The 12556-nt window shown below is 44.1% G+C and overlaps 1 protein-coding gene across 1 annotated transcript in view; it reads right to left on the bottom strand.

The window, feature by feature from the left end:
* The window catches only part of ARHGAP42 (Rho GTPase activating protein 42), a 332632-nt gene that overhangs the window by 109173 nt on the left and 210903 nt on the right, over positions 1 to 12556 (bottom strand). The window contains exon 6 of the mRNA XM_088456728.1: positions 5795 to 5905. Within this exon, the coding sequence (XP_088312854.1) occupies positions 5795 to 5905 (111 nt within the window). The remainder of the gene's footprint in view (positions 1 to 5794; positions 5906 to 12556) is intronic.

Raw genomic sequence — 12556 nt, 5'->3', positions numbered from 1 at the left:
TTGAGCACTCCTCAGGTCCATGATTTGCTGAGTTTGCTTTCTGTATGCAATGCCCTTTAATCCCCTCCAAATTTCAACAAAGAAACCCCTTCTGCTGTGATTACTGTGGATTAAAAGGCGGTGGATAGCAGCACAGCACAGAAATCGATATTTCATGCATGGTGATGCCGGGCAGAACTTGCCAAATACAGACTCAAGCACAATGCTCCATTGACAGATGTAAGAAATATAGGCCTGAAATGTGGAGCCAGACTCGTTTGTCCTTCACAATACAGAACAATTTCACTCCTCCAGCAGAACTTCATTTTATTATGATTTTCAGTTTCATGAGAAGCTTACCCCCCATCCTCTGCCTGGCTGCTATATAGATAAGACAGAGAGAAATCAATACAGATTATTTACTTTTTCCAAAAGTAAAATATTTTTGAAAGGACAAATTTAGATATTAGAGATGTGCGCTGACTCCCGTCTTTTGGTTTTGGATCTGGATTTATCTTCGTGTTTTGGTTTTGTAAAACCACCCTCTAGTGTTTTGGTTTTGGATCTGGATTTAAAAAAATAAATAATAATAATAATAATAAAAAAAAAATAAATAATAATAATAATAATAATAATAATAATTAAAAAAAAAAACAGCTAAAATCATGTAATTTTTTTAAATTAAAATCTGAATTCTGAACCGCTGGAAGACCTGAACCGTGACTCAGATTTATCCGGATCTCCTCGGGAGATTAGAACCGCAACTCGGATCTGTCCGGATTCCCGAAATTCGGGTGGATTCAGATTTTTGGAAAACGTTTCATAAGAGGTGGATGCGACTTGATGGTGGCCTGCAAGTCATTAATTAGGCTGGACAAGGTGCGTTGTAATGGCTCTTGTGTCATTATGCATCTGCCTACTTAGGGCCTGATTCAGATGTGGACGGTATTGCACAGCGGCAAGGAAGTGGATGTGCAATACCGTCTAATCAATGGCGGATTTTACCTAGGGGCTGCGAGGCTGCAGAACCCCCAGTCCAGTCCGTGACTGCACTGGCTACACTGTGACTGGAGGTAGCTTCTCATTGGAAGCCTCACTTGCCAGTCACGCACAGGACAGGCAGCCTCAGGGGGAGGTGTCTCCTCCCCCTGGCACTGCCAGTCCGGGCTGCGATTAGCCTTTTGGGCAGCCCTACAGGGCTTTTTCGGGGCTGCAAACAATGCAGTCCCCAGAAGCCGGTGTTATGCGCATGCGCGGTGCCACCGCCTGCCAGATTCATTGCTCAGGAGCCGGGACCCAGCCGGCCACGGACAGACTAGCAGCAGCCCCCCTTCAGGTAAGAGGGCAGGAGCCGCTGCTGCGTCTCATTAATATGCAAAAGCAGCAGGAGGTGTCTGCAGTTAATAAACACCCCCTGCATGCATCTGCGGTCCGAGTGTATTGTCTATAAATGGTTGCTGCTTTAACCAGGCTGCATAAGCTGAATCTTACTCAGCCTGGCCGGCTCCTCACAGCTTGCGAGGCCAGGAAATCTGCGTCCTATGATGTAGATCAGTGTTGGCTAACCTTGACACTCCAGCTGTTATGCAACTACATAACCCAGCATGCACTGCTACAGTTTTGCTATTAGGGCATGCTAAAACTGTGGCAGGGCATGCTGGGATATATACAACAGCTGGAGTGTCAAGGTTAGCCAACACTGATGTAGACCCTGGCCTCCGCACTCCTAGTTAACAGGGACGACATGTCCCCGTTTTCAGGAACGCAACCCAGGCCTTGTCTGCTGATCCACTCTGTAAACTCTTTACCTGCCGCTCTCAAACAATTCACCAGTGCAGCCATTTTGCTGATGAACTCACCGCTGCTGCTTATGCCAACAAACATTAAGCATTCATGGTCTGTCAGATCGCATCGTTTACCCATTATTTCATGAGTGATCCACCTCATTAGTCTGTGCATACCTTCGCCTTTCTGCTCTTATACAGATTCAGACATCCACATCAGCATTATCTGCGGAATTGCTACTCTGCATAAAGTTGTCCCAGCTCAGACTGTCGAAAAATCAGGTTGTTTGAAAGTATTTAAGGGTACATCGCCTAACAGTGATTGTTAGCTGATTGGTCTTCTCACAGACTTCCATCCTAGCTTCTGTACGTGACCTCCTCTCTGCCTTTGCTCATAATATTTGGATACCTGTCACCAGACCCTGGATTGTATATACTGGCAGATGCCTACAAGTTGGTAGGTGCGTAGCGGATGTGAGCAAGGAGTTTAATCCACACGGTGATTCCAAACCAGAATAGGTTTTATTGACGATAACAGGATATAGGTGATACAGCAGTCAATATGATAAGGTATCAGTCTCTTGTGCTAAGTACTGTACAGCACTATGATGCTTCAATAACACAGTGACAGGCTTGGGAACATGCAGGACCTTTGATAGAGTAAACAAGTCTTGCACCTGCAGTCTTAATTGGCCTGACCTTTAAGTTTGGTGACTCAGATATGTGACGAGTCATGCACAATAGACATGTGATGTCATGCACAGTCAATAACACATTTGTAAGAGACAGCTTGTAGTGTTTAACCACTTTATTACATAACAACAGTTATGATCGTCTTCCTGCCTTTGTCCTGCTATAATTCATATATTTGTTATCTGCTGTCAGCCTGTGGCCTCAATGTGCATTTCCTGCTTGCAATTATCCTGCACTTACTGGTGTATTAGAACTGATTCTCACCTGCTGTTTTGTATTTGCTAAACCATATTTCCCAACATTCTCAGGATCGAATTTGGGACTCTGAGTGCGTTGGAGGTGCGTGTGGCCGGAAAGGGGGTGTGGCCGGAAAGGGGGTGTGGCATTGTGAGAAGGGGGCATGGCCTTGCAGCATGTGCCCATATTCGTCACACTGGGGTTGTGCCCAGCACTACCGGAGATGCTGGACTGCCTGCAGGCTCTCACCGCACTGTGAACCGATGAACACGGCATCTATTCATCCGCTACTCTGCAGGGCAGCAGTGAGACATGCAGTGTTCCCCTCTAACTCCTCCTCCACCCCCCCCCCCACCCCTCCGCAGACAATGGAGCGCATGGGTGGAATAGCGGGATAGTCCCAGAAAAGCAGGACTGTCCCGCTGAAAGCGGGAGGTATGACTAAACCCAGAAACCCGTGTGCAGTCCGCACCCCCATATCGACGCCACTGAAGCCTGGTGCTGATGCTGTTGACCTGGAGATGCATCTGAATGAAGAAGTGCACAGTAATGCACTTTTTTGCACGTCTTTTCTCTGTATACATTTTGAGCACATATCTTCTTTTTTTAGGTGGAAAGCTCATATGGACAGGATTGCCTACTGCATACACTACATTTCAGTGTATTTTTATTGTTTGCAATGTTTATATACTATCATTACCATATTGCAAATTGCTGCTGCAGAAATAATTCCAACCCGATGTGGTTAATGACTCCCAGGACATATGTATCATTGTTTTTTAATCTATATCATTCAAATCAAGTAATACAGACGACTGTCTTCTCAACACCATATTTAACATACAGTATATTTATTAAGTCATCTATATGATCTATTTGCAAAGGAAAAAGTCAACTTAATCACCTGTTTTTTGAAACCACCGTATAATATATTTTCTCTCTAAAGGTTAATTAAACTTTTTAATTTCTTTTGAGCATATATTCTGACAGCTGATAAGGGCAGCTGGTAGAGGCTTATGTAATTTGATTGCTCAAAGTCCAAAAACCACTAGTTGTTCATGAACGTCCCTCTTAATTTATGATTCCAGTCACCTGTTTTGAAATAGTTAATTTATGAGCAGGGTGTTTATAACACAGGTGACTGCAATCTTAAAGTGGGTGGGAGGTCCAGGAGCAGTGCCTTTTGTACTTAGTGGGTGGGGTAATATTGGAGGATCTCATAGCAGTGGTCTAAAACTTTTTTGGTTACCTTACGTCAAAGTAGTGTTACAACATGTGCTGGTGCCATATACCCAGAGATATGCGCACATACAATAGAGAAATCACGCTGAATATGGAACTGGCGCCATTTTCCCGGAGATATGAGCAGTAGCCTCTACAACAGTGCCAGAGTCTACTCGGTGCATGTGTCAGCATGAGAGGGGGCTCACTCTTTTCTTAAGACGCCTGTGCCTATACGGCAATGAGAACTGCAATGACAATTGCATCATAGTGTAGCTCGGGGGATGTGGGCCGTGATAAAGCTATTTGCATCATCATACCCACTGCATAGGAGCGTATTAATGCCTGAGGGTAGTAAGTGTGCCCTATTAAGTACTGTACTTTGCACAAATCCAGATGTGAAAGCTTGTGCTATCAGGATTCTGGCCCCAGTGTCCATCCAACTGGGACATACAATTCAACCCTTGTTCTTACAAAACCTAAACAAAGTGCCCTTCGCAAATAACAACCCCCTTTCCTGGAACACACACTTGTTCTTAGGTACTCGGCTGCCGCCCAGACTTCGCACTTAAAGTAATAACAGTGTAGGAAGCACAGGTATCAAAATATAGACAAAGAATTGTGACACTCTAAGAACTCATATAGGGAACTACACCTAGATTCTCAGGAGGTCTCCCATCCAGGAAAAAAATCCAAACCCTTACTGCTTAGCTTCCCAAACTAGACAAAAGAAGTCTGTCTAAAGCTAATTGAGGTAGTAACACAAATAACACTCCTAATCAGTGATTACCAGAATACTCTCCTGCAGTTAACATCACTGCAATAGCAATCTAGTATCTAACAAGGGTTCAATTTAGCTACTTATATATAAGCAACTAACAAAAAGGTATGCAGTAATATTTTCACTACATAATGTATACATTCTTAAAACAATAATAATAATTCCAGAATGATAATTCAATAAAAATGAGAGTAATTGCAAAACTCAGTAATTTATTTAGATATACAGCAAACTGTAGGATAAGACATTTCAAACACATGGACTATTCAGAGTAGTATATTAGCCAGGTGTATATCTGCTAGCAATAATATGTAATAGAATGTATCCAGCATATTTAGCAGATGAAGAAACCAGCAATCCTTCCTAGGCAGCTTGCAAACAGTTAGAACCAGGGACCAGGCAAAACATGGAATCCTGTGGGAGACTCAGCCAGAACTGAACAACACACACAGGCCCAAGAGCCAGCATCTGATTAAAACTGCTGGCAATCCAATCACAGTTGACCAGGCCAATCATCATAACAGGTGAACAAGTCAGCAACCATTCCAATGATTCAGTCCAGACTTGACCAGCCGAGTACAGATATAAGTTATCCACATTATCTCTCTCCAAAGCTTCATGATTTTTGCTTTTCTCGCACCTAATTGAATAACCACCTGTGAGTGCAACACTCGGTTTTACCAAACAACTTACACCTAAGTAATACATTATTTGGCATGCTGGCTTACCAATTAGAAATTGTCTACAGTACAGTACAGCACAGTCTACAGTAGTTACACACTTATTTATGCATACCATTTTTGGCAGTCAGTCCCAATTTGCAGACTTTGAAAGGGTTGAAGTTTTTTTTTTTTTTTTTTTAAAAAGCAGTAACTTCTGGGTGAATAGGGGCAAAACTAAGCAGTTTGGTTAGACTGGGGGGCATTGCTTGTTTTATCCTGATGCCACCTGCCTAAATGTTGATTAGTATGTTCATGACCCTCATCTCCCGTTTCATCCCTAACAGCGATGCTACAAGCATACAATGTATAAGTAATCAAACATTTAATAGAATTACAATAAAAAGGATAGAAGAAAATATATTGACAATTATACTCACAGGCTCAACAAATTCAAACTTCTTCTTCTCTTGTACCTCTTGGACTTTAAATATATATTCCAGAGATGCGTCTGAGAAATTCTGATGTTCTTTATCAATTAAGGAGTCCGCCTACGATAAAGCGAATGCAGGAAATTTACAGCAGATGTAACATTATACACCTTATTCACTGCCGTACATGATAAACAATATTGCCTGCTTGCTACTCAAGTCAATACTTGATTCCTATTACTTATTACATTCTTGTTTTTCAGCTGTCGTTAAATAAAAGGTTGGGAATACAGTGCACAGCGCATATTGCTGAGCTGGTACAGTGCGGAATGGCTTAAGTGTCCAATCAATCTGATTTACTCCAATTCAGCTAGTTTTGTACAAGACACATGATAGCTACAGTAACATCAGACAAAAGGGATGGAACCTGCGTGTATTGAAGATCGAGACACTAGCTACAGTATACAGTCTTATTTAAAGCAGCAGCATACTTGAATTTTCACAGGGATATCTCTGTACAGCAACATTACATGCCTCACAACGTTGCAGCTGCTTGAGTAGGGTCAGGGACATGGCTGTTGATATGAAGTTAAATGGTTAATCGCTATTTGCTGTCTCGGGACTGTGTGTTATTGTGCATGACTCATCTTTCTGAATAACATCACATTGCTCAGTAAAAGGTCAGACTGATTAGACCCCAGGTGCATAACTTATTTACATCTGTATAAAAAGAATCTGCAAGTGCACAAGACTGTCACTGTGTTATTGGAGCGTCATAGTGCTGTACGGCTGTACAGTACTTAGCTCAAGAGGGATTGATACCATATCGTATTGACTACTGTTTGTCTTCTATCACGTGTATCCTCTTATATTCGATAAAATCTAGTTTGGTTTTGAATCAAAGTGAGGACTTAACTCCTTGCTCACATCTGCTATGCTCCAACTTGTAGGCATCTGCCAATAGCAGCAACATCACAGTGGCTGTTTGATTGTATCCTGTGGAAACAATAAACTGCTTCGTGTCCCCTTTTGCTCCCAAAACCTATTCAGTGCTGCATGCCCATGTGGAGGAGTGCACAACGCTTGTTTAAAAAAAGTCTTAAGGTGGGTACGAAACGCGTTGCTGCCTGTAACCATTATTGTTGCAAACTGTAAAAAAATTGATGACCTGGGGACTGCCTTAGCAAATCATCCTGTGGAGGATCCCTACAGCCACGGTCATACAGCTACTTTCTGGCAAATCTACAAACCCCAATCAGCCAGATACACCAGAGGGCAAGTGCTAACCGCTATTTACTGCTGTGAAATCCTCCGCGGTGAACTGTTATAGCCACAGCCAAAATCAACAGCCGACGGGTCCCCGAGTCACGAGATGCACATGGACCAAGAAACAGAGCGGCTAAATTTCCGTCAGGAACTGATATTACCGCACTGAGGTCCGGACTCAGGGCCTGATTCAGAGCCGGACGCTCTGACCAGAGCGCTCGCTCTGAATAAGTGCCCTCCTACCTAAAAATGGAGCGGCCTCCTGGCCGCTCGCATAGCTGTGGGTGACCACCCACAGCATGTGCAAGCGGCCAAAAAGATGGTCGTGATGGTCAAGACCATCGCGAACATCGGGCTTGCGACGAGACCCTGCGGTAGGGTCTCGGTGACCGCAAGCCCTGGAGTGATTTTGGCTCTATCTGATGTCAGTGGGGCCGGACCCAGACGGTAGGCGTTCCCATGGGAACGCCTCCGTCTGTCAGCCACGCCCCCGGCACGCCCACCAAAGGGGGCGTGCTGTCAGTCACCATCGACAGCACGTCCCCTTTGGTGCGAGACCCGGAGCGACATCTTGGCTGTCGCTGTACGGGTCTCGTGCATGCGCACGACGGAGCTCCCTCCGTCGTGCGCATGCACATTGGGGTAACATCGATCCGCTTGCGAGCGTCCTGCGCTCGCGAGCGGGTCTGAATGACCCCCTCAGTACAGGTTACACTAGCCCTGTTCACACTGATCACTGCAATCCGGTTACTTTATAATCAAAGAAGCAGGTAAGAGAAATTCATCTTTATATGGAACTAGTACTCGATACTAAGTTACAGAGATAATTGCTGGTCATATTTATATACAATACCAGCCATGTTGATTTGGACACAGTATTTCCTTAAAGCTACAAAGGACATTACTATTTAAGGGGCCTATCCATTAGCAGATAAATTTGAACGATGAACGATTTATCGTTCAGTCATTCAATTTATCTGCTAATGAATAGGCTCTGAATGATAAAAATGCGCACTCCCACGGCCGACAAATTTGGTCTTTTGTCTCTCCAACATGTTGGTCAATTATCGTTTATCGCTCAGAGATATTAGAAATATCTGTCGCGGTAAACGACGAACGATTTTTTAAAAATGAAAATGAAGAGAAACATAAAAAAAAATCCACTCCCAGAATGATATCATGCAATATCGTTTGTCGTTCGCAAAAATCTGTCATGTACATGACAGATATCTGTCACCGCAGCCCCAGGAATTTTCAAAAGATAAATCTTTTGTCTTTCAGAAAGATCTGCTAATGGATAGGCCCCTTTACACTAATATATGGTGTTAAAGATATAGTGAAAATAGATTACTGCAATTAATATTTTAATATTTGTCTTTTAAGCCTTTTAATGAACTTGTGGTACAGTGGGCCTGATTCAGAGCCGGACGCTCTTTCAGACCGTGCGCTCTGAATCAGTGCCCTCCCTCTCTTTTTTTAGAGCGGCCTCCTGGCCACTTGCATAGCTGTGGGTGACCACCCACAGCTATAGCGAGCGGCCAAAAAGATGGTCGCGATGGTCAAGACCATCGCGACCATCGGGCTTGCGACGAGACCCTTGTGGTAGGGCCCTGGAGTGCTTTTGGCTCTATCAGAGCCAAAAGCACTCCCACTGACATCATTTGTGATGTCAGTGGGGCCGACCCCAGACGGTAGGCGTTCCCATGGGAACGCCTCCATCTGGGCAGCAACGCCCCCGGCACGCCCACCAAAGGGGGCGTGCTGTCACTCAACATCGACAGCACTCCCCCTTTGTAGCGAGACCCATAGCGACGGCTTGCCCGTCGCTATGCGGGTCTCGCGCATGAGCATAACGGAGCCGTCTCCCTTGTGCGCATGTGCACTTGGCCAACATCGACCCGCTTGCGAGCGCTCAGCGCTCGCGGGTCTGAATCAGGCCCAGTGTTTATATGTGAAACTGTGAATGATTTGTTTGTTCCATTAAATAGAGATTATTTATAATATTGTTGTACTTTATGCCAGCGCGGTTTAGTCATCTTTTTTTCACAACTACGTCTTCCCAACTTTCAAACCCCAAGAAACAAAAACGTGGGACAGAGCCATTGAATCGAGATAATGTGATCCAATATCTTTAAGATGTTCAAGTGTGAAAAAAAAAAATTGACTAACAAAGTTATTCACAGACCCCAGGTGATGGTAAGCTACGTCAGTGTCAGTACAACTTCTGGTTTTCTGTGCAATAATCCTGTAAATTAAATAAGAGATCACGTTGTAGAGCTGAAGTCTGTGGGCAACTTGCTGAAAAGTACACACAGCAGTGACCATTAGTCATCTTTGCTGGTAAGGAACAGTCATGTACAGTATTTTACAGTGAAATGTAATTGTTTGGTCTGTTTTTGCAGCAGGAGAGAAAATGATCTAACAATGACAACTGACAGCTGTCTTCTTTTTAATGTATGTAACGAAAGATACAATATAGGAGGCTTGAGAACTATTATCCCTTGCATTAAATAAAACAATATAGAGCATCATATGCTACTGATTCAAGCACAGTTGCTATTGGAGCTTGCAACAAATACAGTTAGTAGAAAAAATATAGAAAGAAAAAAAAAATGTAAAGTAATAGAGTACTAGGCCACCGAATGCAATACAACTCCATGTCATGGGGGCTACCCGTGACTGATACTGTGCAGTAGGGATGCAGAAGTATTCTCCCACAAAAAAGTCACTCATCCAGCGCTTTTTTGATGGTGGCAGAGAATACGGTCTCCCTTGGGTTCATATTTGGTGACTGAGTAGGACATGACATATGGAACACATCTGTGTTATGGTCATCGCACCATTGGCAACCAAACATTAGCTAAGTATCATCATTATCAATGTAGATGTGTAAGGCCCCATAGTTCTCCACAGCACTGGGCAGTGGGGAAAACTGCACATGCCTAAAGCAGGGGCACAGAAGGTAGACTGGGAGTAGGGTGAGTTTTAGAAAAAGGTGGATTTTCAAGAGCATTTAAAAACTTGAAGGCTGATTGAAAAGGAGGAATTCAGGAGAGCTTTGTAGATAAGGCTGAGTCCGTATGACAATGAGAGATGGTGTGTTTTTGAAAAGTGATGCCCCAGATGTGGAGTGGGGAGGAAGTTCATTTAGTAGTGGCATAACATGTGTGGGGGGGAATCAAGCACCGTCGTGGGGGGGCGCCACCAGCTGCTGACCGCGATCAAGGGCACGTGCGGTCCATTGCACTATACACTAAAACAAACACAGTGGCGGTGTGTTTGTTTTACCACTAAATCCAATAAGAGTCAGACAGACTAATTGGCTGCTGCACCCAGGGCCAGAGGTGGGCTGCAGCTCACTCATGAGCTCCGCCTTCCGGCTCCCACAGTGCTGAGCGGGACGTGAGCAGCGGACAGCGGCGGCGGGCGCAGGAGCGGGGATTCTGGTAAGGAAATTATATGTGTTGTGTGCGTGTGTGTGTCTTCTGTTTAAAAGGCACTACGGCTGGGGGCTCTGTATATTGGGCTCTATATAAAGGGGCACTATATATTGGGCACTACTGGGGACACTATATAAGTGTCACTGCATAAGGGATACTACTGCGGGCACTGCATAAGGGGCACTACTACAGGGGGCATTGAATAAGGGGCACTACTACAGTGGGTATTACATGAGGGGCACTACTACTAGGGCATTGCATAAGGGGCACTACTACTGGGGGCATTAAGGTGCATATGGAATGGAAAGGAATGTTCCGGAGTGACGACAAATGGTGGTGTGCCATTTTCAGTGACCACTTTTTCGACTGCATAATTTTGCTCCCACCCCTGCTACACAATGCTGAGATTACCGGCATTGTGAAGCAGGGGTCGGGGTCATAATGACGCAATTAAGCGCAAATCGTGTCACTGGCCTCCCTGCTGCGGGGGTTTGTGTAGTAGTTGCATGGGGGTCGGCAGCCAGCCAGGAGACTTGCCTGCTTTTCCAGGGAGCCGGGAGCATTATAATTGAGGCCAGTATGACTCTCATCTTCGTGCCACTTGCCCCGCCCACTTCACCTGAGAAATGGTCCTGGCTAGTGGGTGGTGGAAGAGTTGGCTACAATTCCAGGAACTTAGTGATTTATAAGTCAATTTGCCCTTATAGATTTCGCGACTGGCAACTCGACCTGCGAGTCACTAAAACATTTTTGATGACTATTTCTGCAAACAAACCTTTAGTAGATCACCCACGTGTGCATACGAGCATCCTTCCGCACCAAACATTTGCATAACTCTCTTACTAAACAGTGATGGTAAGTTTTTGCAGACACAAACAAAAAATGTATCAAAACCAAACTCACTGTATAGTTGAATTTGTATCAGATTTCCAGCACGGATTTTAAATTAAAGCCCAAATTTAGCTGCGATGACAACGACCATGTTATTTATCACGAAATACAGATTTTTTTTCCAAAACAAAATGTGCACAAGAGGCCTTACATCTTATTGTCCAACTTTGCACTAATTGCTTTTTTACGATCACAGCCCAGGCTGACACAGCATCAACCCCAGAGACAGGCTACCTAAGTCTTATGTAACGTAACAGGATATGCTTAACAACTGGATGCCCAACTTTACTGTAATTCGGATGTAGCTCTGAGGACCACCATGAGGAACTAATCTCATTTGTTTAGTTATAGGATCTTTCGGCAAGTTTGCTATGGAAAGCATGTAGCACTGTTTGTAGAACAAATTCCCTGGGCCAAATTCACAGACACTAATGTTACCAGATGAAGAGAAAGACCTCATATGTATAAGTAGCATTTCTTGTTACTTAAATAAACAGTAAACCATATGCGTAACATTTATTATGAGAACATGATGTTTCTGTTGGTCTTCTTAATAATACGGGGAGCTGACATTTTACATGTTTCAGAAGCAAGTGTAAAAAAACACTTTGTGCACCAATAGCAACAGTGCCACCTCAGTGATTGTATGTTAGTTGTGACAACAAACTGGTGGTGCACTGAGAGGACACATTACTATGACCACGGGGCAAAAGGTGGCCAATAAAGTACTTTATTGGCCACCTTTTGCCCTTATTCCGTCTTGAATGATTCTAGGCATGGATGCTACTAAGTGTTGGTATGTTTTGTGGGGAATATTAGCCCAAATACAATGAACTACATCTCTATAATGTTGCCTCCGCCAGCCTGAAGAGTGGTGACGATGCAGGAAGGATCCATTCTTTCATGCTGCTGTCTCCATATCCTGACCCTACCATCTGCATGGTGTCATTGGAAACGTGATGCATCCTGAACAAACTGGAGACGTTTCACCCTGTTTGCAGCAGATAGCAATGGTGTGCGGACAGGCTTTCTGCTTCTGTAGCCTGTACGATTCAATATGCAGCAAGCTGTTCATTGAGAGGATATCTGAATTGGTCCCTGTTTTACATTATCTGTCATTTGATGCACTGTTGCCCATATGTGGGACTGAACAAGTCTGCTCACTCTCTGTTCC

Source organism: Taudactylus pleione, unplaced genomic scaffold (assembly GCF_031769625.1).
Source record: "Taudactylus pleione unplaced genomic scaffold, aTauple2 ptg000711l, whole genome shotgun sequence".
NCBI lineage: Eukaryota > Metazoa > Chordata > Amphibia > Anura > Myobatrachidae > Taudactylus > Taudactylus pleione.
Note: the sequence above shows the minus strand (reverse complement) of the source record. Positions and strands in the feature narration are given on the sequence as shown.